Genomic DNA, 20,900 nt, shown 5'->3' on the forward strand with positions numbered 1-20,900 from the left:
CTGGTTAGGCCACAGCTAGAGTATTGCATGCAGTTCTGGAATCCACATTATCAGAAGGATGTGATTGCACAAGAGAGAGTGCAGAGGAGATTTACCAGGACGTTGACTGGGCTGGAGAGTTTTAGTTATGAGGAGAGATTGGATAGACTGGGGTTATTTTCCTTGGAGCAGAGGAGATTGAGGGGGGACATGATTGAGTCATATAAAATTATGAGGGACATAGATAGGGTAGACAGGAAGAAACTTTTCCCCTTGGTGGAGGGATCAATAACCAGGGGACATAGATTTAAGGTAAGGGGCAGGAGGTTTAGAGGGGATGTGAAGAATTTTTTCACCCAGAGGGTGGTGGGATTCTGGAACTCATTGCCTTAAAGGGCGGTAGAGGCAGAAACTCTCATAACATTGAAGAACTATTTGGATGTGCACTTGTAATGCCATGGCATACAAGGCTATGGGCCTAGTGCTGTAAAATGGGATTAGAATAGTTAGGTAAAAGCAAAAAAACTGCGGATGCTGTAAATCCAAAACAAAAATAAAAATACCTGGAAAAACTCAGGTCTGGCAGCATCTGCGGCGAGTCATACGGACTAGAAACGTTAACTGTGTTCCTCTCCGCAGATGCTGCCAGACGTGCTGAGTTTTTCCAGGTATTTTTATTTTTGTTTCTAATAGTTCGGTACTTGTTTGACCAGCGCAGACTCGATGGGCCGAAGAGCCTTTTTCTGTACTGTAGACCTCTGTGACTCTAAGTTATTAATAAATCATAATCCAAAACGTGTGAAACTTTGTGTGAGTACTGAATGTTTCCTATTTCATTTCAATGTTCACCTCTTTCTCTTTGACTCCAAACAGCAAAACTGAGGCTCAGTGCCATCGTTCACTTCCGGGTCAGAGGTACCCGGCTTTGGGCTTGTTTCCTGGGTTAAAGGTCAGGTTAGGAGTGAATCTGCGCATCCGAGTTGGGCCCGGAGTACGGTGAGGCCGAACATCTCTGGCAGCATGTCAGCGGATGCGGAGAACATGCCGAAGGAGGCCGGCTCGGGCAATGCGGGACTCGGCGAGGATGAGGAGCACTGGCTGTACGGAGGTGAGAGACGGACCGGGGCCGATCACTGCCGGGTAACCAGGCGGAGAGTCCGCGGGGGGCGGGGGGAGAGCGGCCCTGGCTTCTCAAAGCTGTCAAGGAGTCCCAGGCCGCCGGACTGGGCTGCCGCTTACTGTCTTTATCATTTGATCTTTTTAACAGATGGCTATTTTGATTTCAGATGAAAACGACCCAAACAAGCAAGAGGAGGCAGCGCCTGTTGACAGGTGGGAGATTGTATTTCATTGAATATTATAGTCTGGGCCTGTAGCTGGTCGTTTTTCCTTGTTTCCACTGTGAGAGTTATTTATTTTGTTTATAAGGTGCTTTGTTTCTTAGCGATGCGTTCAGATCATTTATTAAGAATTCCTGTTTTCCCTGTGTGTGGACTCTGATTCACTTCAATTTGTACAGAATTCAAGGCACTGTCTGACTGGCAATGATGTTTGGCGGTGACTAAATAAATCGCGTTTTAAGCAGTGTTTCAGGGATCACATTTGCATTCTGTTTCTTTCTAACTAGGCCCATTCATTTATAGAACATTTTCAGTCTTTTGGGGTCATGTTACAAATTTTTATCTATATTTCTGTCTCAACCAAAGACAGTCGGCCTGGCCATAAACAAAAGTGTAGTTTCTGACTACAGGTGATTTGGAGCAGAATCAAAGGACCCTCTTTACAACAACCTGTATTGTACCTTTTAATGTTTAAAAAAAAATCCATAGGTGCTTAACTGGAGCATTATAAAATTAAGAATGGCACTGAGCCACATAAGGAGATATTAGGCCAGATGACCAAAATCTTGGTCATAAGGTGTGTTTATAAGGAGTGCCTTAAGGTGGAAAGCTAGGTGGAGAGAGACGGAGAGGTGTAGGGAGGGTATTCCAAAGCTTGTTGCCTAGACAACTGAAGGCACAGCCACCAGTGATGAAGTGATTAAAATCAGGGATGGTCAGGAGGCCAGAATTAGAGGAATTCAGATATCTCAGAGGATTGTGGGGCTGGAGGAGATTACAGAAATAGGGAGAGGCAAGACCATGGAGGGATTTGAAAACAAGGATGAGCCAAAGTGGTTCAGCAAGCACAGGAATGGGACTTGGTGCGAGTTGAGCCTGGAACCAGAGTTTTGGATGACCTCAAGTTTCAGGAGGGTAGAATGTGGGATGCCAGCCAAGAGTGTGTTGGAATACTAGAATCGGGAGGTAACGAAGACATGAATGAGAGTTTTGATAGCAGATGAGCTGAGAGGGGGATAAGTCACATGATACAGAGGTTGAAATGGGCAGTATTGGAGATGGTACAGATGTGAGGTCAGAAACTCATCTCTGGTTCAAATGTGGTCCTAAAATTGTGAACAGCATGCCTTAATCTCAGACTATCTCCATGGAGAGCGATGGAGCCATTCACTAGGGAACAAAGTTTGGAGTGGAAACTGAAAACGATGGCTTCAGTCTTCCCAATGTTTAGCTGGAGAAATTTCTGCTCATCCAGTGCTGGGTGTCAGATAATCAGTCTCAATTTAGCAACAGTGGAGAAGAGTCCAGCGAGGTGGTGGTGAGGTAGAGCTGGGTGTTGTCAGAATTCATTTGAATACTAACTGAGTGCTTCTGGATGATGTTGCCAAGGGGCAGCATGTAGATGAGAAATAAAAGGGGACCAAAAATAGATCCTTGAGGGATACCAGAGGTAACAATGTAAGAGCAAGAAGAGAAACCTTTGCAAGTGATTCTCTGGATGTGGCTAGATAGCTAAAAATGGAACCAGGTAAAAGCCATCCCACCCAGCTAGACAACAGTAGAAATGCATTGGAGGTGGATGGTAACCTGCATACAGGTCAAAAAAGTAAAGGTAAACTTTTTCTCCTTGCCTGATGTCATTTGACAAGTTATCCTCCCAGCAGCTCATCTGTTTTGAATTGAGTTTGTGTTGTTCCTATTTTGTTTTGTTCTAGCTTTTAAAGACACGATCTTGTTAGGACTTTGAGGATAGCAGCTGCCTTCTGGTATCTTATACAAATGGCTAAACTTTTGTTTCCAGATTGTTCATGATGAAACATCTTGTACAAGCTTCATTTGTCTTTGATGTCCACATGCTATCTAGTGATTGTTAAATATGCAATGAATAGTTTGCTGATTATACTTTACTTTTCCTCACTCAAAGGTGCCAATTGTACTGAGTCTACAGCCACACTGGCCAGTACTAGCTAGCCTTTTTTTAAACTCATTTACGGGATGTGGGCATCGCTGGCTGGGCCAGCATTTATTGCCCATCCCTAGTTGCCCGTGAGAAGGTGGTGGTGTTACAGACTGGCTTGAACCAGGAACCTCTTGGTCTCTAAGCCTTAATACTCCATAATCATTGGGCAATATACAGTAGTTGCTAGTTGAACCAAGCATGAGCTTCTGAAATTTCCTCAGACATAAACTTGGGGATTGTAACCAACTGTATATAATTCCAATATACGAAATTGCTCCCTAATTTACACAGTTCAGTGGTTCAGTGATTATACTTACCTCTAATCCTGATTTTAAGATTTTTTTTTCCCAATTGACTTCTCTTCCTAGATTCCTGCTGTACTACAATTCTATAATATGACCACCTTGCCCAAATGCAGTTTCTGCAATGGACATCAGACTGTCCAATCTGACAGATATCACCTCCAAGCCTCACCCTCACTTGTGCACTTGCCAGCCTTGTGATTAGTAGTGGGAACCTGTGTTGTGCTTTTCTCTCGATCAGCCCAGTGTTGTTGAGGCCAATTATATGATCCTTCCTGTAGCCTGAATTGAGATTAGCTGCTGACGGAATGGGAATTGAACGGTGGACCTGTGTGACTCAATTCCATTTTATGTAGCTCATTTATCAACGGAGTAATCAGGAAATTTGTTCAGTCATTTTAATTGCTTGAATGGATTGAATATTGACATCTTGGCGCATAATGGAACTGCATAAACAAAGCAGTTCCGGATCAGTTCAACAGTAATAATATGACATCTTTACCATAGTTAAAAAAGGCTCTTCACAGGAGTGTTACCAAACAAAACATGGTGATGAACTATATAAGGAGATTTCGGGACATCACCAAAAGTTTGGTTAAAAAGGTAAGTTTTAAAGAGCATCGTAAAGGAAGGAGAGATTTTGGGAGTAAAATCCAAAGTTTAGGGCTTAGGTAACTTGAGATATAGTGAAGCTGATTATAGACCACTGTGTTGGCTGATGTCAGTTAACTCCAAACATCCCTGTGATCAAACTGAGACATTCCTTATCTTTAGTTTGGCCATGTTTTAAATCAGCCAGGCTACTGGAGTGCTCCTGACTTGTCTGGCTTTAAATAATGAAGAGATTGAGTAGGAAATAATCATGTTTAAAAATCCTAAACTGTGTGTTTGCAGCAGAGCAAATTATAATGGAAAAATTGGTGTGGTAGCAGATTAAGGTTAAAAGGAACAAAAGCTGTTCAGAGTACATGGTGCTTATGTGCCTCATATTGAATGAATGTTGTATATATGGATTTTCAAAAGTATTTGTGAAGGTGCCATGTCGGACGTTTGTTGATAACTGTAAGGCATGTGGCCTGAGAGAATTTGCCATAATAATTAGGAAGCCCTTGGTTTTATTTCCTCCTGGCTTGAGTGCTCCAATGCTTCCATGGCTGACCTTCCGTCTACCATTTACGAAACACTTCAGTTTATCCTGTTCTCTGCCTCTTGTATTATTACTTATGCCAAGTTTCATTCATCTATCACCTCTGTGCTCACAAGTAGTTGGAAGTTGGCTGCTTTCTGTTCTTTGGAGTAATTGTTTTCACACTGGAGGGATCTAAACTCTGATACCCTCCAGGGTCAGTGTTAGGACTATTGTGCTTTTGAATATATTTTAATCTGAATTTTGATGTAGGGGCAAAGGTCACTTTCAGAATTTGCATATCAACACTTCAACTGTGACTTAATCCATGATTTGTACCAATTTAAAATTTCTTCTTTGCTTCTACCAATAAAACCTAGGTTTCCAATTATTTGCTCAAAACCTTTAAAAATGAGATGACAAGTACTGAGACCCAGAAGTACTGGATAACAATAGCTGGTAGTTTAACTATCCAAAAGACTATGGAATTTCATAGGAGGGTATAGACAAGTTAGATTGTGTTGAATGAATTTTCATGCAGAAAAATGTGATGTGGTACACTTTGGGAGGAAGTGCATCTGTTTTGAATAACTGTATGGCAAATGGTATTCTTTCCTTTTTAAAAGGAATAAAATAAAGACCTCTGGGTCTCAGTACTTATCATCTCATTTTTAAAGGTTTTGAGCAAATAATTGGAAACCTAGGTTTCATTGGTAGAGGCAAAGAAGAAATTTTAAACTTGTATAAATCATGGATTATGTCACAGTTGAAGTATTGTCCAATACCGTCCTTTAGAAACAAAGTGAAGGCTATTGAGAGTGCACAGAAGGGATTTTTAATGATGATACCAGAAGGAGGTGGTGGCATAGTGGTATTGTCACTAGACTGGTAATCCAGGGACGCAGGATAATGCTCTGGGGACCTGGGTTTGAACCCCACCACAGCAGATGGTGGAATCTGAATTCAATAAATAAAAAAGTCTAATGATGACCATGAAACCATTGTCAATTGTCATAAAAACCCACCTGGTTCACTGATGTCCTTTAGGGAAGGAAATCTGCTGTCCTTACCTGGCCTGGCCTACATGTGATGCAATGTGGTTGACTCTCTTTAAAAAAAAATGACTTATGAACAAGGGCAGTTAGGGATGGGCAATAAATGCTGGCCATTAAATTTTTTTTTATTCGTTCATGGGATGTGAGCATCGGTGGCAAGGCCCATCCTTTATTGCCCATCCTAATTGCCCTTGAATTTCAAAGTCAACCATATTGCTGTGGACCTGGAGATTTCCTTTTCTAAAGAACATTAGCCCTGTAGGGAATGACTGAAGAAACTGGGACTTTTTGACTGGGGCATTCTAGATAGAGAAGATTAAAAAGTTTTGGTAAGGTAAACGGCCGCATACTATTTCCAGTAGTCAGAGTTAGGAATTAGAGAGCATAAATTGGAGATCATCACTGAAAGGAGAGATTCAAAAAAAAACTCAACAGGTTGTTAGGATATGGAATGTCCTGCCAGAAACCAATAACACCTGAAGCAGAATTTCTAATAGCTTTTATGTAAAAAATGGATAAATATTTCAAGAAGAAAATAATTATAAGGGATGTGGATGAAGAATAGCCATTTAACACTTTAATGAGCTGGTGTATGCTATGGAGGTTCAATGACTTTCTCCTGTTTTGTGAAGCCCTATTATCTTAAAAATCTGGCTAGTAGCCTCAAATGTGAGGAGTGAATTGGCTACTTGTTAAGTCCTTTTCCTTTCAGGGAAGAAAAGTTTGTGAAATCCTTCTTTTTTCTGGAAAAGAGTTGTTTCCTGATTGCAAAATACAGTTAAGAATGTCTACTTTCTTTGAATACAGTTCATCTTCAACATAGTTTCCTCCTGCCAGCTGCTTGATTCTCTTTCTAATGTGGAGTGTTTAGAGTTTCCCATTTGTCGATGTTAATGTTTTGTATTTTCATTTTACATTTCTCAACCACCCATCTATTTTCTATCCTAATTACTCTTTTCCTGAAGTCTTTGGTTTCTCCTGGGTACAGAAGTATGAATCTAGACAGTGAGTAGCAGCAGTGTATTTGATGCAGCTTCCAGCAGGGATGATGAAATAGTCATCTAGAACTTTTGCTGATTTCTCCCCTCTCCCTCACCTCCTTAGGCTACAGAATGCCAAACCAGCTGAGACTGATTAATTTATCATAGAATAGGAATTGAACCTGGGACTTACTAGCTTATTTGGTTTATTTCTGTATCCCACTGGGCATCAGGCTATCAAGGGAGTGCATTGCAGCAGCCTCCTTTGAAATATCACCTGCTTTACAAAACAAAATTGATATGTAGTAGGGGCTAGGTTTCAAAGCCAGCACCTGCTGCTCTTTTTGAATAACAACATAAAGAAGGACAGAACTTGCCTTTATATGTTGCATGTTATCACATCCTTAAGAATTTCTGAAGTCTTTCATTCTATCCATGAATTACTTATGAAGTGCATTTGCTATTCTAATATGGGAAAACACTACAATCATATCTCAAAAGACATCAGATGAGATGAGTGACCAGTTAATCTGTTTCTTTTGGCATTGGCTGAAGAAGGAACATGGGTCAGGGTACCCCTTCAAATATATGGGATTTTTTATGTCCACCTGAACATGCACAGGTGAAAGCCTTTGCTTAATGGCCCGGAATTTGCAGTTGGCAGCAAAGCAAAGGCTCTCACTGCTGACCTCAAAGGAAACTGCCTACAAAGATCTGGCGATCTCTGTGGCAGGAATTACCCCTTTCTTGATGGTAGTTTAAATCTGGTGCCAAATCAAGGGTTACGTCTTGATGTGCAGCAGCAGTGATGTCAGCAAGCAGGTGGGCGACCAATCAAGTTGAGGTATTCACACACTGCAAACCAGGAAGTTAAAAGCACTTAAATCCTTCTCTTTTAATTTAAACTTTCAGATAGTGAAATAAATCCATGAAAAATCCATAAAACCATGACTGCATGAAAAAAAAAGCTAAACTAAAAATAGCTAAACTAAAGACAAACATTAGCTTATCGGGCCAGTGAGGGTGTTTAGCAGTAATTATGAAGTTAGTATGCCACTGAAAACCCAGTTGCACCTCATTCAACAAGGTGTAACTTTTTCTAATGTTTTTACAGTGAGACTAACCATGTAGAAGTGGAAGTTCTTGCCAATTCATGATTGCAGGGGCTATTGCAGTCTGTGGGAACCTCGACAATGCACCCATGGAGGAATATATACTCACTGACAGCAACTTCTGGATTTCTGCACAAACTCCCAAAGTTGCTGTCAGTTTCAATGGAGTCATAATCGTGAGCACTAAACTACCAGAGCAAAATGATTTCATTTTAAAGATACACCTTCCACAAAACAGCACTCAGTCAGCTTTAATAACTCATGCCGAAGTTTTAGAGTGGGTCTTGAATATGCAACTTTCTGCCTCAGTTGAGAATGGTACTAGCTGAGATAAGCTGATTTGTAGCTTATGTTCCTTCAAAAAACGGGGAAGAAAATGAAAAAGTATGTAACCTGACACACTTAATTGAAATGTATTTTTGTACCAAAAGTGTTAAATTTTGAAAGAAGTTACCATGTATGCTATTTTCATGTTTTGAAAAAATTTTCTCTTCCTATCTGCTTTTGTGTTTTAAAGACTCTGCTGTTTCATGTAAAATATATCTTGGAATAATAATAGTTTCTCTCTCTTTAGTGCCGATGCACCTGCTCCAACTTCTGCTGTAGAAGAAACTCGGGGTAATGGAGTGATGCGAGTGGTAAGTTTTCCGTCAACTTAAGACCATCAAAATTAACAGCATAAATTAGTTCAAGGGATGGTTGTGTATCTTTGGAGGAAGAAAAGATTGAGGCATGTGACAGTTAGGTAGGGTGTTCAAAATAAGATGGGTTGATGGAATGAAAGACTCTTTCCTGTTCTTAAGAGTCCCTGCATTAAGTTATGTAGTCGCTGTAGAAGAGAAGCCAGGGTGGCTGATCAGTTTCACGCCACTACTATTTCTGCTGAGGGATATAACATCTCTTTGCCCAGTTGTTTTGTCCCTCATTCAGCTCCTATCAGTATAACATGACAAAGATTAATGTCATGTTTTCTGGATTTTTGGCTGTATTTCCATGGGCAGCATATAGAAATTAGTTAATTTAAAATGTGTTTTTATGTTGAGACTGATGTGAAGGGTTAAATTCACAGGGCAACAATGTTGGGACAATGCACTAGGTTTCACAGTGTGTCTGAACTGGCACCTTGGAGACATTGAAGGATAATTTGACAGTCCAGCAACCATTCACACTTGCTGCTGTGGCAATCCTATACATTTGAATTCGACGTGGGTCATTGCCATGTTAGATTGGTGGATTTTGGCAGAAGGGTAGTTAATTTTGAAGTCTGGAAGGAGAGGACATCCTGCCTTTGGACTATAGCACCAGAAGTGGAGGGATCATTTAAGTAAGGCAACCCATTAATGTGGGATTGCATCACTTTAGTTTTATTAATCATTACCATGACATGGAGCCAAGTTGTATCAGCTCAACCAGGTGACTCTAATCATTTCTACTTTTACTTTTCACCTTGCTATTTATTAAAGTAGCTTACAATTTGATCGAAAATTCATTTTATTTAGGGTTCATTCAGTCACCATAGAAGAGAATAAAAAGGAACAGATGAAAAACACAAATATCCAGAATCTTTAGAACACAGGAGTTGTTTAGATGAAACACAGAATAGAACGGAATCATAGGATGGTTACAGCACAGAAGAAGGCCATTCAGCCTGCCATATCTGTGCTGGCTTTCTGATAGAACAATTGACCTAGTGCTATCGCTCCCCCCGCCATCCCCCAAAACCTTCTCATAGCCCTGCACATTCTTCTTTTTCAGATAATAATCCAATTCCACCTTGAATGCCTTGATTGGATCTGCCTCCACAACACATTCAGGCAGTGCATTCCAGAAACAGTAGTGGAGATACACATTTTATGTTGGGCACATGCCTTTTCTAGGAGTGCATGCTTTGAATTTGGCATAGCTACTGTGGGTGGAACTTTCCAAAGCCTCATTTTATGACCAGGACCTTGCATGCTGTAGGAAGCTTATTAGAAAAACGCAGATGCATTGCCTGCAATTTTTCTTCTATTGCTAACAGAAGGAAAATTACAGGCATAGTGCCCACAAATTTCTGATACTATGGGGCCTCTGGAACTTTGGCCAGTTATATTTTCTACTGTAAACTAGTTAGCTTTATTAAAAAATACAAAAACTTTTGTAGATTTTTAAAATCCATGAAAACAAACCTGAGGCATGGCCTATGTTACATCAAGTACAATTTGACATTGGACAAAATAAGTTGAGTTAAAAAAACTTCTTAGTAAGTTAGTGAGGTGCTCTCTATTGCTCCTTCAAAAGTCAAAAGGATCTAAAATACAGGCAATGTGTGTCGATTACATCTAGGTTTGGGGCACTATTCCACTCTAGCAGAATAGAGACACACACTTGGAAGGTGACCTAGTAGCATCTGTATCAGAACAAAATTCATCTGTTCTTTCAGTCAGTCCCTGAAGTTTTAATGCTTTTTTTTTTCATGCCCACCTTTCCTGCAACTCCATGTTTGAATCCTCCAATCAGGTTTCCACTCCTGCCATAGTACTGAAACAACTCTTATCAAAGTGGCAAATTACATTGTATACCAATATGACAAAGCTAAACTTTCCCTTCTCAACCTATCTGCAGACTTTGACACAGTTGATCACACCATTGGCTTCCAACTGTCGACCAGCTGGTTGGGGCTGCACTCACCAGGTTCCATTCTTATCTATCTAATCATAGTCAGATTATCAGTTCTCTCCCCTCCACCTCTTGTAAACCCCAAGGCCCCATCTTTGCCCCCCCCCACTTTTTTCATCTACATGCTGCCCCTTGGCAATATCATTCAAAAGCATAGTGTTAGTTTTCACACATATGCTGACAACACCCAACTCTATCTTATCACCACCTCTCTCAATGACTCCACTGTTGTTAAATTATCAGACTGCTTATTCAGTGTCCAATATTTAATGTTCTATATTGGGAAAGTCGAAACCACTGTTTTCAGTACCTGCTCCAAACTTTGTTCCCTAGCTACTGACTTCAAGAGCATTTAAGAGTCAACCACATTGCTATGGGTCTGGAATCACGTAGGCCAGACCAGGTAGATTTCCTTCCCTAAAGGTCATTAGTGAACTAGATGGGCTTTTATGACAATCAGCAATGGCTTCATGGTCATCATCAGACTTTTAACTCCAGATTTTTGTTGGATTAAAATTTCATCTGCCTTGGTGGGATTCGAACCCGGTTTCCCCCAAGGATTACCCTGGTTCTCTGGGATACTAGTCCAGTGACAATACCGCTCTGCCACTGCCTCCCCTGCCTGAGATTAAGCCATTTTGTTTGCAACCTTGGCCCAGATCTTCTAGTCTCTGAATGGTCAGAAACCAGAAATACGCCCAGGATATGCGTTAGGACCCCTCCGAAGTTCCATTGCACTGACTACGTGGGAATTGTCCAGGAAGTTTGAACTTGGTGCCTTCCGAAAAAGTCTCCAACTCTGAGTTAGAGTCAGAGACATCAGACGGTTCCGACTTATTTACCTGAATAGTTACCTAGCCCGAGTCTAACTCCAGGGTAACTAGCTATACAGCTGATCTTCCCGAATACTCCCCTGCCCACCCCCCTTTCACCACAACTTTACCACTCTGCCCACCTGCCACCCCTACCCACCTGCCGCCCTACCCACTTCCTCGACCACCGTACCCCCTTACCCACCTGGACCCCGTGAAGTCTCATGGCACCAGGTTAAACATGGGCAACGAATCCTCCTGCTGGTTACCACCTACCATCCCCCCCCCTTCTGCTCATGAATCAGTACTCTTCCATGTTGAACACCACTTGGAGGAAGCACTGCAGGTGGCGGGGGCACACAATGTACTTTAGGTGGGGGAGTTCAATGTCCATCACCAAGAGTGGCTCGGTAACACCACTACTGACTGAGCTGGCTGATTCCTAAAGGACATAGCTGGTAGACTGGGTCTGCAACAGGTGGTGAGGAAGCAACAAGAGGGAAAAACCTATTTGACCTCATCCTCCGCAATCTACCTGTTGCAGATGCAGCTGTCCATGACAGTATTGGTATGAGTGACCAGCGCACAGTCCCATGGAGACTCCATCGTGTTCCATGGCGCTACCACCATGTTAAATGAGATAGATTTCAAACAGATCTATCAACTAAAACTGGTAATCCATTAGGTGCTGTGGGCCATCAGCAGTAGCAGAATTGTACTCAACCACAATCTGTAACCTCATGGCCTGGCATATCCCTCACTGTACCATTACCATCAAGCCAGGGGATCAACCCTGGTTCAATGAAGAGTGCAGGAGGGCATGCCAGGACCAGCACCAGGCATACCTAAAAATGAGGTGTCAACCTGAAGCTACAACACAGAACTGTTTGCATGCTAAACAGTGAAAGCAGCATGTGATAGACAGAGCTAAGCGATTCCACAACCAATGAATCAGATCTAAGCTCTGCAGTCCTGCCATGTCCAGTTGTCAATGGTGGTGGACAATTAAACAATCACTGGAGGAGGAGGCTCCACAAATATCACCACCCTTGATGGCGAGCCCAGCACATCAGTGCGTAAGACCAGGCTGAAGCATTTGTGAGAATCTTCAGCCAGAATTATTGAGTGGATGACCCATTTTTGCTTCCTCCTGAGGTACCCAGCATCAATGCCAGTCTTCAGCCAATTTGATTCACTCCGCATGATGTCAAAAAATGGCTGACGTCCCTGGATACTGCAAGGGCTATGGACCCTGACAACGTTCTGGCAATAGTACTGAAGACTTGTGCTCCAGAACTCATTGCGCTCCTTGCTAGCTGTTTCAGTACAGCTACAACACTGGCATCTACCGAGCAATGTGGAAAATTGCCCAGATATGCCTTGTCCGTAAAAAACCGGACCAATCCAACACGGCCAATTAGCATCCCACCAGGCTTCTCTCGATCATCAACTAAGTGATGGAAGGGATCGTTAACAATGCTATCAAGCGGCACTCGCTTAGCAATAACCTTCTCATTAACACCCAGTTTGGGTTGCACCAAGGACAATCGGCTCCTGGTCTTGGCCCATACATGGACAAAAGAGCTGAACTCAAGCTGAGGTGAGAGTGACTGCCCTTGACATCAAAGCAGCATTTTTGATTGACTGTGGCATTAAGGAGCCCTAGCAAAACTGGAATTAATGGGAATTTGGGGGGGAAACTCTCCACTGGTTGGAGTCGTACCTAGTACAAAGGAAGATGGTTGTAGTTGTTGGGAGTCAGTCATCTCAGCTCCAGGACATCACTCTCTAGGAGTTCCTCAGGATAGTGTCGTAGGCACAACAATCTTCAGCTGTTTCATGAATGACCTTCCCTCCTTCATAGAAATGGGGATGTTCACTGATGATTGCACAATGTGCAGCAACATTCAGCCTTGGGCTGACAAGTGGCAAGTAATATTCACACCACACAAGCGCCAGGCAATGACCGTCTCCAACAAGAGAGAAATCTAACCATCGCCCCATAGCGTTCACTGGCATTACCATCGCTGAATCCCCCACTGTCCACATCCTAGGGGTTACCGTTGACCAGAAACTGGACCAGCTGTATAAATACTGTGGTTACAAGAACAGGTCAGAGGCTGGGAATTCTGCAGAGGGTAACTCACTTCCTGACTCCCCAAAGCCTGTCCACCACCTACAAGGCACAAGTCAGGAGTGTGATGGAATACTCCCCACTTGCCTGAATGAGTGCAGCTCCAACAACACTCCAGAAGCTTGACACCATCCAGGACAAAGCAGCCCGTTTGATTAGCACCCTATCCACCACCTTCAACATCCACTCGCTCACCACTGGCGCACAATGGCAGCAGTGTGTACCATCTGCAAATTGCACTGCAACAACGCAGTTCATCAAGATTCCTTTGACAGCACCTTCCAAACCTGCAACCTCTACCACGGAGAAGGACAAGGGGAGCAGATACATGGGACACCACCATCTGCAAGTTCCCCTCCAAGCCACCATCCTGACTTGGAAATATATTGCCGTTCCTTCACTGTCACTGGGTCAAAATCCTGGAACTCCCTCCCTAACAACACTGTGGGTGCACCTGCACCATCTGGACTGCAGCAATTCAAGAAGCTGGCTCACCATTACCTTCTCGAGGGCAATTAAGGATGGGCAATAAATGCTGGCTTAGCCAGTGATGTCCACGTGCAGTGAAAGAATAAAAAAAGCCTTCAAACAATAACTGACTCCTCTTATACTCTGAAACACTGAAAAGCTGTTTAAGTGTCCAAGCTTTTCAGTGTGTTAGTGAACACTTAGCAGAATGCGGCAGCTCATGCCTTCCCCCGATGATCCAGCACCATGACGAAGCAATTGGATTTCAGAAATGCAAAGCATTTCTGGAGAAAGTGGGATCAGAACTCCCAGCCAGAAATGTGAGCTCCAGCGTGGCGCTGGAAAGCAAGAATGGAGTGGCAATGCAACTGTGTTTGCCACTACTCAGAAGATTCGGGCCTTTGTCACATTTCAGCCAAGATATCTTCCGACTGCACATTCGCACTGTCACTAAGGCTGTCTATTTCTACCACAATACCTTTGCCCCTGTCTCAACTCATCTGCTGCTGAAGCCTTCATTGAAACCTTTAGTCGCTCTATACTTGACTATTCCAACGCACTCCTTGTTGGTGCCCCACATTCTACCCTCTGTAAACTTGAGGTCATCTAAAATTCTGATGCCCATGCCTTAACTTGCACCAATTCTCATTCATCTATTGCCCCTGTTCTTGCTGACCTACATTGCCCCCTTGCCCATTCCTATCTCTATTCTCTTCCAACCCTGTAGCCTTGTGGGACACCTGTGCTCCTCTAATTCTGGCCTCTTGTACGTCCCCAGTTTTAATTGTTTTACCATTGATGAGCGTGCATTCAGCTGCCAAGGCCCAATGTTCTGGAATTCCTTCCTTAAGCCCCTCTGCCTCTCCATCTCTCTTTCCTCCTTTCAGGCACTCTGTAAAACCTACCTCTTTCACCAAGCTTTTGCTCATCTGCCTTAATATCTCCTTACGTTGCTTGGTGTCATATTATGTTTTATAATGCCTCTGTGAAATGTAGGATGTTTTATTAGTTTTTTTTTCAGAACTTGATGCAATAGTAAGTCATACACTTTAATCTCCATTATTATACAGTTGGCAATCAAGGGGACAGAGACAGGTGATACATTATCTGTAACACTTGAAATTTCGCAGAAGGAAAAGAATGATTGTTTTAATGGTGCTATATTAATAGAAGTTGTTGCCTCTGCTATTTTATAGGAAACCTATCAATGACAGACCCAAAAGCAAAGCTTCAGACATTATTAACAGTGTCCTTTATCGTTAAAATTTCATTTTCCATTGTTCTGTTCATAACAGATATGACAAATCTAATGCTCTCTTTGGTTCTGTAACCGTTCTGATTTCTGAGCTGCCTCCTTCAATTCCTCAATTTCCCCTCGTATAGTTTCATTGGCAAATTTGCCCACTTGCTTTGATTTTCTGACAGTTTTGTGATGTAAATGAGGAACAGTAGTGGGCCCTGGAACCCTACTCAGTGCTCCCGCTTCCCCCTCACTCTGACAGAATTGCTCTTAAAAAGTACGTCTTTCCTATCCTTCAACCATATATTTTTTATCCATTCTCAGAGTTTTCTCTGTATCCCCACAAATTTGAGTATAATCAGTAGCCTTTTGCATGGAATTTAGTCAGTTGGGACTCTGGATGTACCAAGTATCCTTTCTGCATTATTTGGGTTGCCACTTCCTCCAAGAATTCTGAGATTATTCATTCAAAATCTCTTCCTCCTGAAGTTATGTCTATTACAATTTACTAGGTTATTATTGTACAAATAATCCTCAGTTTACTGCTGATTATTGATTCTGATGTTTTTAGACAAAATTGAAATAGGACTAATTAGTTTGTAGTTTCAAATTTCTGTTTGCCAGCCTTTTTTGAATATGGACCATATTAGGCTGTTGGATATCTAATGTAAGTTGGATCTCTCAACTTCCATCTCCTCCCCGATCTTCCTTGTAGTTATGATTTGTTCAAATAAAACAATGCAGAGAGAGAAGGTAAATTAGTTATTTGTTATTTTAGTGTTCTAGTAATCATTGAAAGAAGTAAATAAACAAATATTTGAATATTACTAGATTGCTAGAACTGCTACAACTCCATTGGGCAGGTTTATCGTCAGTGTTGTACAGGCTACGGTAAGATGGCCAGATTTAAAAAGAATGCTGCCTTTTACATATACCTCCAAAAGAGCACGTGACTTTGTCAAGACTGCCGAATTCAACTTCTGTAACATCGTCCATCTACACTGCTCCCTCAGCTCATCTCAAATCCTCGTCCATGCCCTTATCACCCATGTCTTGCCGCTAGTGTCCCATCCTGCGCCCTCCGTAAATTTGAGCTCATTCAGAACTCTGCTGCCTGTATCCTAACTCACACCAAGTCCTGTTTGCCCATAACCCGGTCCTCAGGGCGGTCCAGCAATGGGTGGATTTTAAAATTCCTATCCTTGTTTTCAAATTTCTTCACTTCCTCGTCCCCCTCTCTCTACCTCTGTAACCTCCCACAGCCTTTAGAGATTTTTGCGCTTCTCTATATTTGGCCTCTTGCATTTATTTGATTTAAATTCCTCCACTGTGGACAGCATGCCCTCAGCTGCCTAAGCCCTGAGCTTTGGAATTCCTTCCATTTACCTCTCCACTTCTCTACCTCTTTCTTTTCTTTGAGGTTCTTTGAAAGTTACCTCTTTGACCAAACCTTTGATCATCTGTCATAATATCTCCTTGTATGTCTAGGTATCAGATTTTGTTTGATAACACTCTTGTGAAGCACCTTGTGATGTTTACTACTTAAAGACATTATATAAGTGAAAGTTGTGTGAATTCTTCTATTTGTAGACCAGCTATTTTCATAGTCTCTACAAGATAGTTTGGCAAATTGGGTGCAGTTTATGATGTTTGACTCTCTCACCTTCTATAAGTTAGAGATACCTGAAACTTATTCATGTAGAATTCCTAAGGCTGCAGTGGGAGGCAACATTGATTCCATTAATTTGGGCTGAATTTAGTCCAAGATTCTTAAGGGTGAAAGGCAATATTATACTGCCAGATGGTAGGATTGGATTTTCAAACTAAAATCTAAAATAGGTTATGATTTTTTTTGCTTTTTAAAAAAAAAAGCTGGCTTAGACTTAAGTTTGCTTATAGTACTGCATTATGTTTGTTTGACCTAGTTTATCAAATAAATTATTTTTAAATATTTTAAATATTAATAGCCCTTGAAATACCCTGATTGGGTATATACTTTGTTATTTATTGTATTTACAAAAGTCTATAGGAAATTTCCAGAAGGCATTTGATTAAGTGCCGCATCAAAGTTTATTGCAGAAAATAAAAGTGTAGAGGGTAACATATTGACATGGATAGAAGATTGGCTAGCTAACAGGAAGCAGAGAGTTGACATAAATGGGCCTTTCTCTAGTTCGCAGGATGTGACGAGTGGTGTGCCACAGGGATCAGTGTTGGGGCCTCAACTTTTTACAATTTATATAAATGACTTGGATGAATGGACCGAAGGAATGGTTGCGAAATTTGCTGACGATACAAAGATAGGTAGGAAAGTAAATTGTCAAGAGGATATAAGGAGGCTACAAAGGGACATAGATAGGTTAAGTGAGTGGGCAAAGACCTGGCAAATGGAGTATAATGTGGGCAAATGTGAAATTGTTCATTTTGCCATGAAGAATAAAAGAGAAGCATATTATCTATATGGTGAGAGATTGCAGAGTTGAGATTCAGAGGGATCTGGGAGTCCTAGTGCATGAATCACAAAAGGCTAATATGTAGGTACAGCAAGTAATTAGGAAAGTTAACAATGTTGTCACTTATTGTGAGGGGAATTGATTACAAAAGTAGGGAGTTTATGCTTCAGTCGTACAGGGCATTGGTGAGATCACATCCGGAGTATTGTATACAGTACTGGACTCCTTATTTAAGGAAAGCTGTACATGCATTAGAAGCAGTTCAGAGAAGGTTTAACAGACTAATGCCAGGAATGGGTGGGTTGTCTTATGAGGAAAGGCTGGACAGGTTAGACTTGTATCCACTGCAATTCAGAAGAGTAAGAGGTGACTTGATCGAAACCTTTAAGAACCTGAGGGGCCTTACAGAGTGGATGTGGAGAGGATGTTTCCTCTTGTGGGAGAATCTTGAACCAGGGGTCACTGTTTAAAAATAAGAGTCACTCGTTTAAGACAGAGATGAGAATTCTTTTCTCTTGGAGGGTAATGAGTCTTTGAAACCCTCTGCCTCAAAAGGAGACGCAGAGTCTCTGAATATTTTTAAGGCAGAGCTAGATAGATTCTTGAATAACAAGGGGGTGAAAAGTTATCGGGAGTAGGCAGGAATGTGGGGTTGAGGTTACATTCAGATCAGCCATGATCTTATTGAATGGCAGAGCCAGCTTGAGGGGCCGAGTGGTCTACTCCTGCTCCGAATTTGTAAGTTCATATATAAATTCTGTGTAGTGTAAAAATCTTCATTGTTCAGTCGATTGCATAACTAGTTAATGTCAGTTTAGGAAGCTCTTACTCCTATTTGCTTACTTCAGTATTATACCAGAAGACAATTGCTGCGGTTGCCCTGCTAACATTAAGTGACTGATATTTTGAAATTAAAAACAGCACAAGAAACTAGAGCTTTGTGCTTTGGATATTTTGATGACATATATGTTTTTCTACTTCCAGTATATGTTTGCAATAGGGGAGGAGAATGTTGAAGGTTTGAAAATGCCATGTTTGACATTCAGTTTAATTTTAAAAGCAATTGTTTTCTCAATGTTTAGAATCCTGCAGCCGAAGGGGAGGATGAAAGCGATAGCGATAGTGATGATGATGATGACGATGTTCAAGTAACCATTGGTGATATTAAAACTGGAGCACCACAGTACACGTAGGTCCCTATGTTCCTTCCTGTATGTATGTGAATGTTTCACTGTCGGTGTTCCTTGAGGTGAGTAATACAGTTCGGGTTTACATTGCGTGAACGTGCCAGGATTGGTTCTGTTTACAATTGCATTATTCTGAGCAGGAACTGCAAGTGCAGCTTCTAAAAATTTGCATATAAAACAGGGATATTTCTCACACACACTTACACTTCAGAGTTTTCGACTTAAATGTTCTGGTCGCTGGTATAAATTATCTTAGGATGTGGGTGACATCGGTAAGGCCTCATTTCTTGCCGATCAGCAGTTGCCTTGAGAAGACGGTGGTGATGGCCTTTCCCCTTGAACTGCTACTCTCCTTGTGACGGTGCTCCACAATGGGGCTTGGTTGGAAATTCTAGGATAATGTCACAACGATGAAGTAACTGCACTCTGTTTTCCAAGTCAGAAGGATGTATAACATGGAAATGATGGTTGAGATGATGGTGTTCCCATAACTTTCCTCTTGTCCTTTTCTATGGCAGATGTCACGGATGAGAGGAACTGTCTAAGTAACTTTGGTGAGCTACTGCAGTGCGTACTTTAACACAGTGCATCGGGAGTGGATATTTAGTCCATTGCCAGGGCACCTGTCACAGAAACTTCCCTCATGGATGATGATGAATATCTATGTCCATTCAGATGAGTGGTGACTGTTTGATCACAATCTTGGCTTGAAAGTGGATAGCACATACAGTGAGGTGATCACACTGCAGCTAAAGAGTGCACAGGCAGAAAGGGAATGGGTGACCGCCAGACAGAGTAAAAGCACTAGGCAGTTAGTGCAGGAGTTCCGTGCGTCCATCTCCCTCTCTAACAGATTTTCTGTTTTGGATACTGCTGGGGGAGATAGTTTCTCAGGGGAATGCAGCAAGAGCCAAGCCTGTGGCACCATGAGTGGCTCAGCTGCACAGGCGGGGAGAAAAAAAGGAGTGGGAGAGCAATAGTGATAGGGGATTCTGTCGTAAGGGGAACAAATAGATGTTTCTGCGGCCACAGACGTGACACCAGGATGGTATATTGCCTCCCTGGTGCCAGGATCAAAGATGTCACTGGCTGCAGGACGTTCATTTGGGGGAGGGTGAACAGCCAGAGGTCGTGGTCTACATCGGTACCAACGACATAGGTAAAAAGATGGATGAGGTTCTGAAACAGAATATAGGGAGCTAGGAAATAAATTAAAAAACAGGACCTCAAATTAGCAATCTCAAGATTACACCCAGTGCCACGTGATAGTGAGATCAGGAATAAGAGAATAGACCAGACGAATGCGTGGCTGGAAAGATGGTGTAAGAGGGAGGGATTTGGATTCCTGAGGCATTGGGACCGATTCTGGGGACGATGGGACCTGTACAAGCTGGATGGGTTGCACCACAGCAGAACTGGGACCAATATCCTCCCAGGGGTATTTGCGAGTACTGTGAGGAGAGTTTAAACTAGACAGGCAGAGGGATGGGAACCTGAATGGGGAGACACAAGACAGGGAAACAAAGAGGAATGAAAGACAGAAAAATGGAAGGCAGAGGAAACCAGGGATAGCAGCAAATAGGGCCATAGTACAAAAAAGATATGTAAAAATGTTAAAAAGACCAGTCTAAAGGCACTGTATCTGAATGCATAGAGCATTCGCAATAAACTAGGCGAATTAACAGTGCAAATAGATGTAAATGGGCATGATATGATTGCGATTACGGAGACATGGCTGCAGAGTGACCAAGGCTGGGAACTGAATATCCAAGAGTACTCGATATTTAGGACAGACAGGCAAAAAGGAAAAAGAGGCAGCATGGCATTGTTAGTTAATGATGAAATCGGTGAGAGATGATATTGACTCAGAAAATCTAGATGTAGAATTAGCCTGGGTGGAGCTAAGAAGCAACAAGAGGCAGAAAACATTAGTGGGAGTTGTCTATAGGCCTCCAAACAGTAGTGATAAGGTAGGAGATGGCATTAAACAGGAAACTAGAAATGCATATAACAAGGGTGCTACAGTAATCGTGGGTGGCTTTAATCTGCATATAGACTGGGCAAACCAAATTAGCAATAATATGATGGCAGATG

At 42.0% G+C, this 20,900-nt stretch overlaps 1 protein-coding gene across 7 annotated transcripts in view; it reads left to right on the forward strand.

Annotated features, from left to right (window-relative positions):
• Nucleotides 1–864: 864 nt before the first annotated feature.
• The window catches only part of fip1l1a (FIP1 like 1a (S. cerevisiae)), a 97,819-nt gene continuing 77,783 nt past the window's right edge, over nucleotides 865–20,900 (forward strand). For all 7 annotated transcript variants that reach the window (XM_078547868.1, XM_078547882.1, XM_078547876.1 and 4 more), the window contains exons 1-4: nucleotides 865–1,087; nucleotides 1,266–1,311; nucleotides 8,429–8,492; nucleotides 18,702–18,808. In XM_078547868.1, the coding sequence (XP_078403994.1) occupies nucleotides 1,000–1,087; nucleotides 1,266–1,311; nucleotides 8,429–8,492; nucleotides 18,702–18,808 (305 nt within the window). In that variant the 5' untranslated portion in view covers nucleotides 865–999. The remainder of the gene's footprint in view (nucleotides 1,088–1,265; nucleotides 1,312–8,428; nucleotides 8,493–18,701; nucleotides 18,809–20,900) is intronic.

The sequence above is a fragment of the Cetorhinus maximus genome, chromosome 1 (genome assembly GCF_964194155.1).
Source record: "Cetorhinus maximus chromosome 1, sCetMax3.hap1.1, whole genome shotgun sequence".
NCBI classification, from domain to species: Eukaryota; Metazoa; Chordata; class Chondrichthyes; order Lamniformes; family Cetorhinidae; genus Cetorhinus; species Cetorhinus maximus.